Raw genomic sequence first — 17,631 nt, forward strand, 5'->3', positions numbered from 1 at the left:
AAATTATTTTCTATCATTATGAAAGTTTTAAAACCATTAGGAAATGTTCTGTTTTCTAAAATCTGCAATGCGTTGGGCCTCAGTCCATTTGTCTGATGGAAGCAAAAAAGAGGCAACCTATTACATCATGGTCCAAACTGGAAATTCCTAAAAATAAGAAACAAGCTACTTTTATATTAGATCTAATTTACTATTAAGTTGTCTAATTAAGACAAATACACACACACATATACACATCTATATGGCTTCATTCAAATATATATGGTAAGAGACAGTGAAAGGAAAACAAATGATAATACCGTGTGACCTTTTTAATCCTGTGGGTTTTTTTTTTTAAACATTTTTATTAGAGGAAATGTGAGATTTTTCACACGTTCATAATGTTTTAAATGAATAGCCTCTAAACCTGTAAACCTATTTACAATAGGTAAAAGTCAGATTTTTAAGAAAACCAACAAATAGATTATTTCATAAATTGCACACAGAAAAAATACCAACAGAAAGAATAGAAAACTTACAAACACTGCAAAGTTCAATGTTAGTATGGAAAGTTTATAAGGTTACAATAGGAATTTAATTACAGATATGGAGAACATATGAACCTCTGGCACAAGTCACACTGGTAACAGATGTCAAACGCCCTGGAAAAGTTACCATGCATGCATTCATTCACTCATTCACTCATTCATATGTCCACCCATCCATTTCATTCCCTCAGTAAATATTTACTGAGGATTCTCTATGTTCCAGGATATAATAATTTTTAAAAAGAGGAAGGAGAAGAAGAAGGAGGGGGAGGGAGAGAGAAGGGGGAGGAGAAAGAGAAATTGTCTAGTGATGAACAGTGACAAGAAACCAGGCAATTACAATTCATTGTGGTAAGTAAATTAACAGGTGCTATGACAGCACTTAAGAGGAGCACCTTATCCAGATATGTCAGTGGAGGGAAGAAAAGTGTGTAGGTGGTGTACACAAAGAAAGTTCACTTAAGCGATACCTGGAAGAGTATGAATCATACAGAAGAAAGTCAGATAAAGAGTGGAAAGAATGGAAAAAGGTCCAAGTAGAGGTAACAGCATGAGCAAATGGCTAAAGGAAAGAGGAAGCATAGCACGTGGAAGGAACTACAAAATATTCAGTAGGTAGGGGCATAGAGAGCAAGGTAGCAGTGACAGAAGATCACGTAATAAATGATAGGCTTTCAGGGGCCAGATAGAAAGGATCTCGTAGGGCAATTTAAGGAATCTGGAACTTAAGGGTAATGACAAGCCATTAGCGGTTTTAATCAGAAAAGCAATAATGACCAGACAAGTGTTTTAGTAGAATCACGGTGCCTGAAAACAGATCATTCATTAGAGAGGATCAATTAGCAGGTGAGAGATCAATTAGAAGTTTTGCCTGGATCCAGAAGAGAGATGAAGAGAGAATCAGGAAAGTGGAAATGGAGTAAAGAGAAGTTTATAGTCTCAAGATACATTTAAGAAGTAAAATTAATAGGCAGGATAAACTTGATATGAAACTGGGAGAGGGTGAACTCAAAGATAAACTCAATTTGTCTTTGGTAACTGAGATAGAGAACAAAGGCAAAGAAACAGGTTTAGGTGCAAAATGGGAAATGCTGTTTTCAACAAGTTCACTTGAACCGCCTATGAGTCATCTAGGTGAATCAAGCTAATGGACAATTAGCTAAAAAGGTCTGAGATGAGGAGAGAGACGAGCATAGACATTCATCAGCACACAGACCACAGCTGAGTTTATGGGAGTGACTGCATAGCGTGAATGTGCAGAGCAAAAACAGAAGACATCTAAGGAACTTCAGCATTTAAGGGACAAACAAGCAGATGCTGCAAAGAAGGTGGAAAGAAAACCCTCTTCCCAAACAGAGAGTCAATTTGATATCCCTATAAAAATTCCCTGGCTTAGATCTGGGAGACCCACAGAGAAAGTTCTCCTGACCAGCTTAAACTCACGTCTTTGCTAAGCTTTCTAACATCTGATAGCCACCATCACCCGCCCACTTCTCTACCCTCCTCCAAAACAACTGACACACACACTCTTACCTTTTTATCAAGTTCATAAGCTCTTCTCTCCTGAAAATAAAAAAAACAGTCTGCTAAGAAGGTCTGTTTATATATTATACGACAAACAAACATTAAGTATTTAATGTTTAAAAAAAAAGGGAGACGCTCCACCTGGGTGGTAGTCTCACAAAGCAGAGACACCTCCCTCCAGAAGTCCCTCAGGTTTGCTACAGTCATCCACCAGCCCAAGGGATCACAATGTTCTCCAAGGGGCAGGACAGCCAAGGTCTCCCAAAGGTGGAAAAGAGAAGACAAAGAACAAATTGACAAGCTGACTGAAATGCTGTAGCTCTCAACTGCAGCAGGTTGTTTCAGGACAAGAATTAAAGGCTTATCACCTTTTGGAAAGACAGCACAAAGAATGACTCAGAGCATAATTCCTTGTACCTTGACATAAATGTTGATTTATTCTTTCAAGAAAACTCTACAATATGTTAAAAAAAAAAATAGCACTCTTGGAAAAAAACTGTCTCAGTCCTGCCAAAGATGAACTTTTCACACCAGATTCAAAATATGGAGTTTACTCACATATTTCCTGCTCTTCAGAGAGAGAAAAATGAAGACCTGCAAATATGAAGAGGCTTCCCTGGAATCCTGCAGTTACTCAGCATTTGGTCCTGCTGAATCAGTGTCTTGGACACCCAAGCCGTCGTTATTCCCATTGGACAGTGTATGCTGCGAGGAGTTTCTCCTCACCTGGCCAGCGGAGTGCAAGACTTCGGGAATGCTTGTTCAGCCGTCTCTGGGTTGGTGTCCACTGCAGTAAGAGTTCATCTCTGCCAATTCACGTGTCCCAACTTCACAGTGACCTGTGAACCAAGCCATAGAAAGAGAAGAAATGGGTGACTAGATCAACTTCTACTCCATATCCCAATTCCGGAAAACCTACAGTCTCCCTCAGGATCATGTCTTCGAGAAGAGAAAAGGCCACCAAACGAAATGCCGACATCTCACAGTCAGGGTGAATTTTTAAAAACGCAAATTGGACAACTGCTCTCACAGCCGAAACACTGGCTGTTTTGTGCTCTGCCATTACCATGGGAAGGACAGACCAGGTTTTACCACAGATTACAAGACAGGGATGAGAGATTCAAGGGGCAGAGCCAGGCACTGAGCAATACCAGCCTGTATCCGCTGAGCTCAAGACACAGGAGAAATCCAGCCAAGACCTGCAGAGCCACCCAGCCTCGCCGAGCCTGACTGACCAATCTCTAGCCTACTCCAAGCCGTATAAGTGAGCCCAGCCGGGGCAGGTGAAATGCCCAGCCCAGCCAAAGCCAGTGAACTCCCAGCCAACCTGCAGGCTCATCGCCAAAAAGACTGAGCTGTTAAGTGAGCCAGACAAAGCTTAGATCTCCCACGGCCTAAGGGTCAACTTCTGGGAGGAAAAGCTGCATCCAACATCTAATACCTCCAGAGATGATCATTCTGAACAGAAGCACCCTGAAGGGCTTCTGTATCATCAAATGTTTCACCACCTGCAAGAGTTTGAAAACATCATGTTTTCTCTGGTCACAGTTGCACTGCACATTCTTAAGGAGTGAAAACTTTTTAAAATTCCAATTATTTATTTCTTATTTTTCAAAGGTGAAATTGGTGAAGTTGAAGCCTCTCTAGTGTCCTCCATAATCTGTCCCCCATCCTTTCCCACATATGCTCAAGGCCATCCTGACGTGGAGGGGCTCTGAGAGCAGGAAGTCTTCTGTGGCCTGTTTGGGCAACAGAAGACCTCCAGGGCCACAGAATGAAAAGGTAGTCAAGAGAAGAAAAAGCATTAGCCAATAATTTGTTGTACTTGTCCCCTCTACTTCCCCTGCATTGAGGTCTACCCTAGTTACCAGACACAGGACTGGTTCCGGGCACACGCTTGCAGGTGTTGTCTACACTGTGCGGCCAGCAGAGTCCTGGCAACCTGCATTGGCTCAGAATAGCCTACGGGGTCTGCTCATGGCCACGATGGTCTGTGCTGCCCTGGTTCTGGACACGCGTAGCAGCCACTGTCCACCCTGCTAGAGAACATTAAACTAGACCTAGAGCCCATGGATTACTGTGAGAGATGGTGTTATTTATAGTCAGTCAGATTTTTAATAATTAAAAGCCTACCTTACTCAAATAAAGACAGAGAACTAGCTACTGAAGTTCCTGCCCTTCTGGAGAAAAGACATCAAAATTTTGTGAAGTTTAACCTAATTCAAAAAGAATTTGGGGCTTCCCTGATGGCGCAGTGGTTGAGAGTCCGCCTGCCGATGCAGGGGGACGCGGGTTCGTGCCCCAGTCCAGGAGGATCCCACGTGCCACGAAGTGGCTGGGCCCGTGAGCCATGGCCGCTGAGCCTGCGTGTCCGGAGCCTGTGCTCCGCAACGGGAGAGGCCACGACAGTGAGAGGCCCGCGTACCGCAAAAAAAAAAAAAAAAAAAAAGGAATTTGAAGGACATGAACCAACTTTAATGGAGGCCAGACTCAAGAACAAACTATCAGCAATAGAAAAACTGGAGGCCAGTAATAAGGAGGTGGAATCTCCAACTCCTTGCTTAGGCTTAAAATACAGACCTTTACAAAAGAACTTAGCAAAAAGATATCTAAGCATTTAGAACAAGTTGACATTCAAGAAATATTCAGTCTTTGAAAAATTCATCGAAACCCATGCAATATAAGTAACTACAAGCAAAACAGCCTTTAAAGTGCACCAGAAAATCAAAGAACAACTTCAGACAGCACTAAAAAGATGCTTCAGATGACAATTCCCATCTTCGGGGAAGTATATAACTGCTTTCACAAGAAACTAAAGAACGGACAGGAAGAGTGAGCAAACTTATTAATCAGAAAAAAAAAAAAACCTAGGGGGCTTCCCTGGTGGATCAGTGGTTAAGAATCCACCTGCCAATGCATGGGACACTGGTTCGAGCCCTGGTCCGGGAAGACCCCACATGCCGCAGAGCAACTAAGCCCGTGCGCCACAACTACTGAGCCTGCGCTCTAGAGCCCGCGAGCCACAACTACTGAGCCCGCAAGCCACAACTACTGAAGCCCGAGTGCCTAGAGCCCGTGCTCTGCAACAAGAGAAGCCACCGCAATAAGAAGCCCTCGCGCTGCAACGCAGAGTATCCCCCACTCCCCGCAACTAGAGAAAGCCCACACACAGCAACGAAGACCCAACATGGCCAATAAATAAATAAATAAAACTGCATCTGGAACAAGTTCTAAATGATTAAGAAAGATTATTACTCAAGATGAGAGATCAGTCTGCAGTTCATGAAGAAGGCAACATGGATGCAGAACCTTGAAACTAGATATAAACAAACATATCAGAAAATGAAGACTTCTCATAAGATGAATTCAAAGCAGTTTTGATGAAACTGACTCATGTTGCTGGGTTAAACACAGCTGATCTAGGCTTGGCTAGGCCAGGTGACTATGCTCACCTTCACTAGGTTTATTTTAAAATTTATTTTAAAACTCTTGAAGAATGTGAAACCAAATGTACACTGCATTAACTGAAAGAGATAAAATAATTGAAGCACTGAAAGTCTGTAAGTCTCCAAATAAGAAAGCTTCGCTATGATCAGAAAGGGGGACGGTAGGGGGGAGAAGGGAATGTACTTAGAGAGGAACAGGGAGAACCACCAGAGGCAACTTAACATCCTTCCTACACTGCACTGAGAAAAATAAATGAATTTTCACCAAATATCTAATGTAGAGAGAACTCACCCTGTGAAGATAGTGGAGAATTCTTTCAAAATATCAATAGATGGAAATGTCAGCATGTGAAGAGCTAGACATTTCCAAAACATTTTTCAGGAAGAACTTACAACATTTCCAAAAGTAACCTTACATCCCTGATGTTCCCAATGGAGCATTTGGAAGAGCAAAAAGGGAGCACCAGGGAACCCCATGGATGAACAGACACCCAGAAAGCAGTGGCAGCAGGCAGTAATGGCACAGAGTCCAGGGCCTAGAGCCTGGTGGAGAGCAGATGCATCCTCCCAGGGACAGGACCACAGACAGAAGAGCCCTCCACTGGCCACCCCCATCCTTAAAACAGTGTGTCCTACGCTGAAGCAAGCCAGAACTTGCCCTGGTACTCCTCAGACTGGTAGATACTCAGGGCCTTCTGATTCAACCCTTCCACCTGAATGGAAGACCTGCCACCCTAAGAGTAGCAGCAAATAGTGGGTTTTAGGAAAGCAACAACAAAATGGGAAAAAGAGTCACCTGGAAGAAACTAGTCCCACTACAAAGTTCTGCTGAACAGCGGGTCTGGGCACTATGAGCTATCACCAACCCAGACACTCACGCAGTCGCCGCGATGTTTTCTTTTCACTTCCTTGCAAAGGAAGACTGCTATAGTTACTTCCACCCTCAAGATATGAAGCCTGGGCACAAGAAGGCTAAGCAACTTGCCTGGGCTCACAACTAAAATAATACCAGGAACTGGGAACTAAAGGCAAATATCCCAATTATGGACAAACCCTCCAACCATCCTGCTCTGCTAAGGAAAATTTATGAAAATAAAGGCAAAAGTACTGTGTCTTTTGAAGCTGTGGATGTGAGCTCAGCATTGAGGACTTGAACATTTATAACGAGGCAGTTGGGTCAGGGCCTACTGGTATCTCCTTGAAAGCATTGTTCTTTTATCAGTTAATTCGGTTAAGATCTGGGAATTTTTGTTGGTTTAAAAAAATGTTTTTCGGAGAGAAAATCCACGAGGTTTTAGGTTCTTGCGAAGTAGTCCATGGATCAAAGACCTTTGAAAGCCAGTGTCTAAAATGAATTAATACTCCCTACCTAGGAACAGTCAGCAAGCTGGAAATACCAGTGCAAATGGATTCCTTGTTTACTAGATGAAAAGAAGCCTTTCTTCACACTTAAAAAAAAAACAGATTCTCTGCAACTGATATCATATAGACCTTTGAAATCTTGTATATTATCATGCCAATATCCCAAGATTTCGAAACAGTAATCAATAGACACTTGACATTTTCATGATTTGACAAAATTCTGTGCACAGAAATTAAAATTCCAGGAGAACAAATGCCAGGAAGGAAACCCCTAGTTTTACTGCAGTTAGTAAGGCAATATGCCATCTATGTAACTTAGTTCATCAGAAAGCGTTTCTAATCGCCTACTCTCCCCTGAGATTCCATGTGGCCCACTGTCACAGAAGAGAGCGGCAAGAGGCAGATACTGGAAATGGTCCCCCAAACGTAGACTTCATACTAAGTGTTCTTTAACTACAGGAACCTACTAGAGGTATTTCAATATACATTAGGATTTTTATTCGGGAAGAAAAAAAAAATTTGTAATCCTCCTGTTGTCAGTTTCCAAAGAGAATCCAGGTGCTTTACTTAGTAAGAGGGAATTATTAAATTTAAAAGTAGGCCCTGCCTGCATCTGAAGTATGACATACTTCATACGATGGGTGAATTTAAGGCAGAACCATGGAAGTGCTCTTACTGAAATTACCAATACAAGGACTAGGAAAATCGTTAACTCCTCTATAACACATGTCAAGTATTTGGTTGAAACTCTGATTCATTCCTGACAAAAACACTTTCTCTCGTAACAACTCCTAGGTATGAAAATTACCTTCTAAGAAAGAGAGCAATTATGAATTTTAAATCTCAGACCATATTAGGAGTGAAGAGTAGAGTACATAATCCTGTGGGGTCATAAATTCATTCATTGTGGGGTCATATGTTCCGTCTGTTAAAAGCATATTTCACCAAGTAAAGTTAAATGAGAATAAGACCAAAAAGAAAAAAAGGACAAAAAAGACAGACAAAATGAGAAGACAGGTGTCACACTTCCTCAAATACACTCAACAATATGGATACTAAAAGTTTTCATTATTTCCAATTACTCATCACACCGTTTGACACAGGGCACTTAATTTCCTAATTTTTTTTCCTTTTTTTAAACTTCTCACCAATTTAAGATTTCATGAGGTAAGCAACAGGTTTACAGCTTTTACAAATTGAGGAACTAAGATATCTTACTGACCAAAAAAGTAAAACACAGAGTAATACACAGAATGATCCTTTTCTTTTAAAGCATATATCCTGTTTCCTAAATTTCTAAAGCACAAGTATGAAAGTTATTATGTATAAATATTTTCAGATAATAATAGTTCTTATTAATAAATAGCATACAGTGGGTGCGGAAGAGAGAAGTATGGCAGGGGACACTTTTGCTTTCGGTAATCTCCTCTTGGTGTTACTAAAAACTTGTATTTTTTGTTTGCCTTCTTCTGTAACTTAAATGTTTTTAGATACAAGAAGTTCAAGGACCACCCTGCAAGCTTCCACCATTAACGCGCTCAGCAGACAGCCTCTCCAGTAGAGGGCACGGTAGACTCAACATGGGAAATGTATGTGTAGTTCATCAAGCCACTCTCAACTGAGGTTTTGCTGTGCAGTATTTACATCCTACTGCATTGTTTCTTCCTCCAACGCAGAACGCAAAGCATGTGTCATCTTCACATTAAGCAATCCCATTTACCTAAAAGCCACTCCCAACAACAGCAAAAAAGGGAAGTCAACACTGCAGTTTTCGCTTTAAATGTACGTCTGCCTGCCTTAACTTCAGTTGTCATTCGGAAATGGTTTGCAAAAAAAGCAAATCGTTATATTAAAAACTTACAAGAAACATCTGGAATAGTCTATATTTAAACCAGCTACTTACATGGATATACATATACATTCATGACATACATTCACTGTCGTGAATGTATTGAGATGATTAAACTTTTCTGGCTTGAAGATCTCTGAAAAAGTTCAAATCCTAAACAGTTTACTTATTTTCTTATTTGTTTTTTACCCAGAGAACATTTATAAAGTATCTGTTACGAGCTTGATACTCCACAAAGCTGTGACGTTATCTTGAATTTTACTAGTACTTACACATTTATAACCTAATAAACCCTGAATTAATCCTTTAATGATTTTTCTACCTTGAATAGCTATGCTTCCAGATATTTCCTTCTTCCATGCACACGCAAATTTTAAAGAAAAAACAAACCTTTGTATAGTACTTTAAAATTTGCAAAGGCCTTTCACGAAAGATTCCCATAATATATTCCCATATATTCCGTAATATATTCCCATAATATACAGTGAGGCTGGCAAGAAAAACACATTCATTACTCCTAATAGAGATGAGAAACTGGTGCTCAGGGAGGTGGGATGCGACTGCCCCAGCAGTTACTTAGCATTTACTGGTGAAGCTCAGACTCTAACTACGTATCCTGACACAAGCCCAGCTCTCTCTCCTTGCTGCCTCTGAGTCAGAACGCCTGTCTTTTCCACTATGAGTGAATTCTACCATCCAAGGTTCTAAGTGAAAAACATACTGAGGTTTAAATTAGCAAGAAAAAGCAAGTGTCTGCATATTACACATATTTAATAAATAAGTACTGAATCATCAGAAAGTGAAAATAGCTGTAGGAAATATGCAAAGTTCTTTCAGAGATGAAGTGCACACATAGGCTTGAGAAAAATTATATTCTTACATTTCACAAACATGCTTTCAAGTATTTATTACTGAAATCTAAATGATTTTCCTTTCCATAAGTGAGTACATGGCTGTCCTCTTTAGTAATAACTGCAGGTTTTACTCTCCAAGTCAAACTGGGAGCTCCAACTACTGGCAGCTCATCATAAGAATATGGTAAACTAGTCCCCATTTTCTTTTAACAGTTCTAATGCAAAGCAGAGAGAATATTTGCAGTCTAATACCTTGCTGTTAATCTCGCTGTCTACTTAGACGCTTGAGGGAAAACCACTAGAATATTCCACCGTACGGTTCTAATCATGTTATCTGATATCAAATCATTTTGGAGTTGAGGTTATCTACCTGTCCTTACCAATCAAACCGTTTAACTCGTGCTACAGCAAGATGATTTTTGAAGACTTCACAGACTAAGCTTATTCAAGCAAGCTGTTAACTTCTCCCTCCCTCCACCGCCACCTCTCCTTTTTGCCAATTAAATGTTCTGGTAAATTCTAAGGCAACTAAGAATGACTCAGGAGGAAATCTTGCATCCTTGCACTCTTACACTGATTCGGGTGTATGACAGCTGCGAGGTCTTGGTGTTTCCCTCTATCTCATAGTAAGGAGGTCTGTGATTTCCTTCTGTTCTGGAAGGACAGGCAGCCAAGGACTCCTGAGGGACAGTCTGCAACCCCACGAACAGACCCAGCCACGTGCCTGCTGGTGATCAAAACTGCACACCCAGTGAAAGCACTTTCTCCTGTCCCTTCCCTAACGTTCATCCCCAAACGTGCTACGAGACGCCCAGGCAGAACGCAAAGTCACTCACACCACCTGCTTCTGGACCGTCACCTTTCCTCCCATTCACGGTTTCCTTCCGCAAATTAAACGGAGTCGCAAAAAGGAACGGATGAGGGTCTCCCCAGGGCCTCAGGTTGCAGACCAAGAAAGGAGGCGTGGGGAGAGGGCGTGCGCTCCAAAAAGGGGGAAACACATCCTAATTCAAAATAAGGTAATTGCATTCGGGATCCCAGCAAGCAACCTTTACCTGCTGGGCAATCGCCGCTCGCTTTGGGGTCAGAGCGTGGGGGAGGGGGGGGGATGTTGAAAAGGACGGGGAGGGTGAGCGCCCCGGCCGGGCCTGCAGCCGACCTGGCTCCCTGCCTCCACGGCCCTGCGACCCCACCCGGCCGCCACAACTCGACAGAGGTGTCTGGCGACCACTCGGCGGGAAACTTCTCAGCTCCCACACCGGCCCGAGCCGGTCGCCGCGTTTGGCCCGAGTGCGCACGACGCCGGGGCCGCAGACGTCACCAGCTCCCTCGCTTCCAGACCCTTCGCTGGCAGCCGTGACTGCGCAGACGGGCGCTGACCTCGCCCCCGTGCCCGGCTGCAGCTGGCCAATCGGCGTCCGCTGGAGGCGGGAGGGGCATCGTCAGGCCCCGCCCCCGCGCCTCCGCCTTCTATAAATATGGCGGCGCCCGCCCCGCCAGCCGGAGCAGTAGCCTCAGTCGGAAAACGATAATGCCTAGTGCTATGTTCCTGGCTGTCCAGCACGACTGCGGACCCATGGACAAAAGCGCAGGCACCGGCCCCAAGAACGAGGAGAAGCGGGAGAAGATGAAACGAACCCTGTGAGTAAGGCTTTTTTCTCTCCCCCGCGCCACCCCTGCAGACCCAGCTGTCCTGGGCGGCTGCAAACGCGGTACATTTGCGCTTGGAACTGGCTACCGTGCACCTCTGCAGGAAAAAAAAAATGTGGAAAAGGTTAATTTGTTAAGTAAGGTTTAAACCTGTGTGGGTATTTATTTTGTGACGTGAGCGAAGGACTCTCGGGTAGAGTTTAGAAACTGCAGAAAATTCTTGATGCAGAGGCAGTGGTAGATGCTGGTTGGCTTTTTGTCCCCCTGCATCGAAAATGACTTCGGGGAATCCTGCGGCCGAAGCGCGTCCCTGGCATTCGTACGTTGCATTGTAAATTTTGATCAGCTTTACACGGCTGCTGCGATGTAGATATTTTTTGCTGATTCCTAATATATTCTTTTAAAATCTTTTCTTTTTTTTAATTGAACAGCAGATCTCACCCACTCAGGACTGTGGAACAAATAACTGTTCTGCATCATCTTCTTAAAATGAGTGTTGTAGTTGGGGGAGGAGGACGGGCCATCTCACACACATACATTCATTACGCACAGCTTCTAGGGTGGTCCAGAGCCTCCAGCTCGAAGGGTAGAAGGGAAGTGAGCACAGGCTGGTTCAGGGCAGTTCCACTGTGGGTTTCATCAAGTGTGAAATGTCTCAGAATTGTAATTAACGTTGCAGAAAAACTGCTGCCTTCTGTGGGCCAGAAATAACATCTGCTTTTTGAACTATGCAGACTAGATTCATAAAAATACCCTATAATTGTTAAATAATTAAAACTAGTAATTATGTTCAGATGAGTGGATGAAACTAGTGTGTTTAGTATATAGGTGCTAGGTTTAAATGTTAAAGGTGTAAGACTGACAGGAAGAGTTGTTTTGTCTTATTTGGTTTGTCTGTAGCCACAGGGGGCAACTTTATTTGGTAAAAATGCCTTCAGCTGCATTGGTGATTTCAAGTGTTGCCACTAAGTGAATATCCTTTTTTTTTCTTTTCTTTTTTTTAAGATTGAAAGATTGGAAGAGCCGTTTGAGCTACTTCTTGCAAAATTCCTCCTCTCCTGGGAAGCCCAAAACCAGCAAGAAAAGCAAACAGCAAACCTTCACCAAGTAAGTTGAAAATCTTGTACTTGCGAATGAACTCACTGCTGAGCTGAAAAGGGAACCTCTGACATGCGTGAGCTAATACGCAGAACTTCTCTTGCAGGCCTTCTCCCGAGGAAGCCCAGCTGTGGTCAGAAGCATTTGATGAGCTGCTAGCCAGTAAATGTAAGTTAACCTGTTGAATTTGATCCATTTCAAGTATCAGGAGACTAGAAACGTTGTGTCCACACAGCAAGAGCAGCTTGCCCAAGGGGAATTTTACTTTACAATCCCCATGACATGAGGCGTATTCTTCTCCTTTATTTCCTGGTGATTAAGCAGGGAAATGCATGGCTTTTTCACTCAAGGTGGGAAAAAAATTAGCCCAAAACTGTAATGGCAGTTGCTTTTTGTTAAGGTTGAGTCAGGTTTCCATTGCAAACAGTGCAAGAGACGTCATTCCCAGAGAACTTATGGCTCCCCTATAAATATTTGAATTAACAGCGAAGCTAAGTATTTATATATTTTTGTAGTAGTGTGCCAACTTAAGCGTTTTGCTGACTGGCATCTTAGTCTTTAAAGAGCTAAATTCTGAGGGTTACAGGTTGACTGAAATCTAGAAAATTGCTATCATTTAGAAATAATAAAATATGGGGCCAGGGGAGTGGGAGTTCTAGGAAAAAACAGAAGGGATTATTTGGTCACTCAGTTCACTGTATGCATGCTTTCTTTCTCCACCCCCCCACCCCACCTCCCCAGATGGTCTTGCTGCATTCAGGGCTTTTTTAAAATCTGAATTCTGTGAAGAAAATATTGAATTCTGGCTGGCCTGTGAAGACTTCAAAAAAACCAAGTCACCCCAAAAGCTGTCCTCAAAAGCAAAGAAAATATATACTGACTTCATAGAAAAAGAAGCTCCAAAAGAGGTAAGGGGAGATAAAAATTTCCTCGTTTTAGCATATTTTAAACATTCTCAGCACCAAAGTGAAACGGAAAGAATTGAAGAGACCTCAAATTAAAAGGGGAGTGGGGTAAATGTTCTTCCCCTACTTCTACTTTCAGGGAAGTTAATTACACTTCTCCAGTGACTTGGCCGGTGAAGCTAATCACACATTATAGTTTCTTTGTTGTTGTTTTCAAATATTAAATAGATTAATCTCTTAACTCTGAATATGGAATAAACCACTTTTTATGTTTTATTTCAGATCAACATAGACTTTCAAACCAAAACTCTGATTGCCCAAAACATACAAGAGGCTACAAGTGGCTGCTTTACAACTGCCCAGAAAAGGGTGTACAGCTTGATGGAGAACAACTCTTATCCCCGTTTCTTGGAGTCGGAATTCTACCAGGACTTGTGTAAAAAGCCACAGATCACCACTGAGCCCCATGCTACCTGAGATGAAAAAGGGAACCCAGAAAAGAGGACATTTCATTTTTTTCCTAAGGGGAAAGGCTGTCACCTGCCAAAAAGACTGACCTTGAATTCAGCCTGGGTGTTCAGGAAACATCACTCAGAACTATTGATTCAGAGTTGGGTAGTGAATCAGGAAGCCAGTAGCCGTCTAGGAGAAGCTGGTACTGGGACAGCTTCCGTAACTGATGGAGCACAGGGAAAGCGTGGTCTAAACGTGGCGTGTCTCATGCTGGAAAAGCAGGAGCTTGAGACTGAAAGATAACTATGTAACACTATTGGTCCAGAAGCATTTACAATCAATAGGTCTGGGGTTATGTGGCCTTAGTGAGCTGGCTGTACATTTTTCCCTAAATCAGTTCTTGTTACCACATAGTGGTTTAGCTGTAGTTTCTTTAGTACTAGATAACACATGTTTACTATGTGCAAGGGTATTGAAGTTCCTATGACTACAGATCATCAGTACTGTTGTCTCACGTAACTCTAAAACTGAAACAGTCTGTTTGAATTGTCAATCGGTGTGTGTAATAGAATGAGTGCTGTTGTGTAGAAAACGACAATGTCCATTACGAGTGCCAAAACTGTCCTGATGGCAGCTAAACTTTGAAGTGGTCTTTGAATACTTTTAATAAATTTATTTTGATAAATAATGTTATTGAATATTTGGTCCAGATGTGGGTTGGGGTGGGTTTTTCTGGTAACTGAATATGGCAGATACAAGGTGAAATATCTCCTCTCTGGTGAAGAAGAGGTGTCAGTTGATGGGCCTGTTTAGTGAGGATTGACAATCCTCGGAACCGAGAAATTACAGCTGCAGGGAAGATCTACTCCCATCTCTAATGCTTTCGTAGGTCAAAGGAGGTCAGGTCACATCTTTAGAGCCACCCTGAGATCAACCTTTCTAATATAACCTTGTAAAAATCAAGCTTGTTACTGAAAATACGGCAACGTTGGCTTTAAAGCCTTTCATGAGTGTTAAAGATCAGCTAAATATGAGAAGTAAAATGATGTAAGAGACAAAGCACCAAAATTATTCACATAACTAAGCTGTTCAAATGAAGAAAGAAACCAAGTAAAGAGGAAAGCAGGCCTTTTTACTTCCCTTGGTTCTAAGTTCCCCCGCAGGGTAATGGCATGAGCTTCCAAGATCCATGCCTGAAACTGTTCACTTCCGTGACGGAGCAGTACAAAATCAGAATTTCCCTGATTTGCCAGCCTTCATTTGGTCAATAAAGAATCTGGAGACTTCCCTGGTGGTCCAGCGGTTAAGACTCCACGCTCCCAATGTAGGGGGCCAGGGTTTGATCCCTGGTCAGGGAACTAGATGCCGCATGCCACAACTAAAAGATCCTGCACGCGGCAATGAAGATCCCGAGCACCGCAACTAAGACCTGGTGTGGCCAAATGAATATTTTTTTTTTAAAAGAATCTGGTTACGTTACTGCAGCTAATGATGAAGGTAAGAAGCACACTTTTGTGGCTTAGACTTCACCTCGAAGTGTGCTCTTTCCCTAGTTGAGAGAGAGGCCTTGAATCTGTTATTTTCCAAACCAGCTACTTAGACAAGGAATCCTCTTCTCCAGCAGGCTGCTTTTTCAACCTTCTTGATGATGGTTTTCATTTTGAAATGAAAGAGGAGGGCGAACACTCGTCTTGGAAAACCTGAGCCCGTGTACTGACTTCTCACACCTTTGTGACCTTGGGAGTCCTAATCTGCCCTGGCTCCTTAATTCACACCTTCCTGCCTATCCCACTGGTTCCTGTGAGGTAGTAAGGGGCTTTAGGAAGTGTAAAGTGCTTTTTAGAACATTTATCCTGACTTGCCAGAAGAAAACTTGACCTCCCCTGGCTTAAACTGTTTTCATGGTGCTTGCACTGAACTTCACCTTCACCCCACTTTCTGGGACCAACGGGCACAAGCTCCACGAGAGACTTGAACTAGTCTACTCCTGTGTCACCAGCAGCCAAAACAATACATAACAGGTGCTCCATCAAGAGTGATAGAATAAAAATTCTGAAGGGTCACTGAAAGAGATTTCTTTGGAGAATAAATATGTCAGGTCTGCACAAGCCTCAATTTGGAAAGGTTTTGGCCAACAGAGAAACCCAGGAGTCACGCCATGTATCCAATTTGTCACCAAGTCCTATTTTTACTTCAAGTCTCTCTCCAGCCTGCTTTCTGTCGCCACCCTGATCAAAGGTGCCACCATCTTCCCCGGGCAGCCGCAACACTCTCAATTCACCTACCCTCACTCACTTTTCCCCCCTCCAGTGTGCTCCCTGCTTTTTAACTCTAGGAAGCCTCTCCACAGAGAAACCTGATCTTGTCTCCTGTTGCTTATAAACCCCTGACAGGTTTCCCAAACAATCAGGATAAAGGCATCATCCTTAATATAGTCTAACACCTGCATGGGCTTGACCCCTTCTTCCACTCCATCCATTATCCACCACGTGTCCCCCAGCTCTCTCTGCCAGCCTCACCGACCTACTTCTATTCCCACGTGGGTGCCATGCCCGCTGGTTCCATAGGACCTTTGGGCATCACAGGCCCTCTGCATAGAATGCAACTTTAGCTCTTACTCATCATTCACAGATCGGTGCAATCGTCACTTCCTCAGGGAAGCCTTCCCTGACCTCTTTACCTGGGTCAGATCCCCTTTTAGATGTTCTCATAGCACCAGCTTCTCTAATTCAGCACACTTAATAGAATTCTCATTAATTTGTATGATAATTAATAATTCTGTCTTTTCCCCCTGGATTGCAGATGTCACAGTTCAAGGACTCCGTGTCTTTTTCTGCTCACTGCCTGATCCCAACACCTAGCGCCTTGATGGGCACACAATGCCAGCTGCACAAATGAATGCATGAATATTAAAAACTCTTAAATTTTGGCGAAAGTATCTACCAATGCACAAGGAACTAAGGACAAGGTTTTAAAGGCCCCATTGCCTCAAACATCTGAAAATATCTGCAGAGCTTTTTTCTTGGCAAAAAAAATACCTCTTACTAAGCATGTTCTCTATAACTTTTGACCTTTAATAGAAGGAGAAGCCAGATTAGAGTAACAAGAAGCCAGAGTTCTGACCGTTTCAGGGCTGCTAAAAGTACAGACTTTACTCAGGTGGTATTTTCCAATGTCCTTTCGTGTAGAACAAGCTGAAATAGATTTAAGTTTAGAAACCACGTAACTCCACAAATAAATATCACTTAATGTTCCCATTTGTTGGAGTTCGTACACTTAGACTCCACAGTCCACTCACTTTGCTAATATTTCATTTTCCATATGTTTTAAGTTCAGAAGCATTTCAAAATGTAATTTCATACAGTCCCGCTGAAAAAATTAGAATTGTGTATTATCTGTCATGTGAGCCCAGGGAGGCAATACATGAGTTTCAACGTGGTAATTTAAAACGATCACCCAGAATTTTATAGGAAACAGGTCTTTGGTAGAGGGTTTGTTTGACCACATTATTTGATCATTTCTGGCAGTGATTCTTATCTTGTGGGGCTGCAGAGTGACAAGGCTGTGTTTTTGTCAATGGCAAGAAGATGAGGTTGGTCTACATTTCGGCAACGGATCCAAGGAGTAGCTTGAGGCAACAATAACAGCCCCAAAAAGCTTCTCCTGTGACCTGCTTTTAAAATCTAAAACTATATCTTTAATGTTTTCCAGACTCTCTATTATTGAAGACCATTATTTTTAAGAACTGCATAGTGTTCTGTAACATGTGCTTATGATAATTAATTCTCCTCTGTTGAACATCGTAGTTTTTCTATTCTATATGTTTTATAAACACTATGGTTAATTTCCTTAATTATGTGAGTGTATACACATTATGTACTTGTATACATATTACCTGTATGTGTCTGTGTAAATGATATATGTATATTAAAATTTTTCATCTTAAAAAAAAAAGAATCACTA

General features: G+C 42.3%; 1 protein-coding gene across 1 annotated transcript; it reads left to right on the forward strand.

Annotated features, from left to right (window-relative positions):
- Positions 1-11,081: 11,081 nt before the first annotated feature.
- Positions 11,082-14,356, forward strand: RGS2 (regulator of G protein signaling 2). The gene is made up of 5 exons (XM_065874630.1): positions 11,082-11,203; positions 12,218-12,319; positions 12,417-12,478; positions 13,052-13,218; positions 13,498-14,356. The coding sequence occupies exons 1-5, from the start codon at positions 11,094-11,096 to the stop codon at positions 13,690-13,692; spliced, it is 636 nt and encodes a 211-aa protein (XP_065730702.1). The 5' UTR covers positions 11,082-11,093; the 3' UTR covers positions 13,693-14,356.
- The last annotated feature ends 3,275 nt before the right edge of the window (positions 14,357-17,631 follow it).

This window comes from Phocoena phocoena, chromosome 1 (genome assembly GCF_963924675.1).
Source record: "Phocoena phocoena chromosome 1, mPhoPho1.1, whole genome shotgun sequence".
Taxonomy (NCBI): Eukaryota; Metazoa; Chordata; class Mammalia; order Artiodactyla; family Phocoenidae; genus Phocoena; species Phocoena phocoena.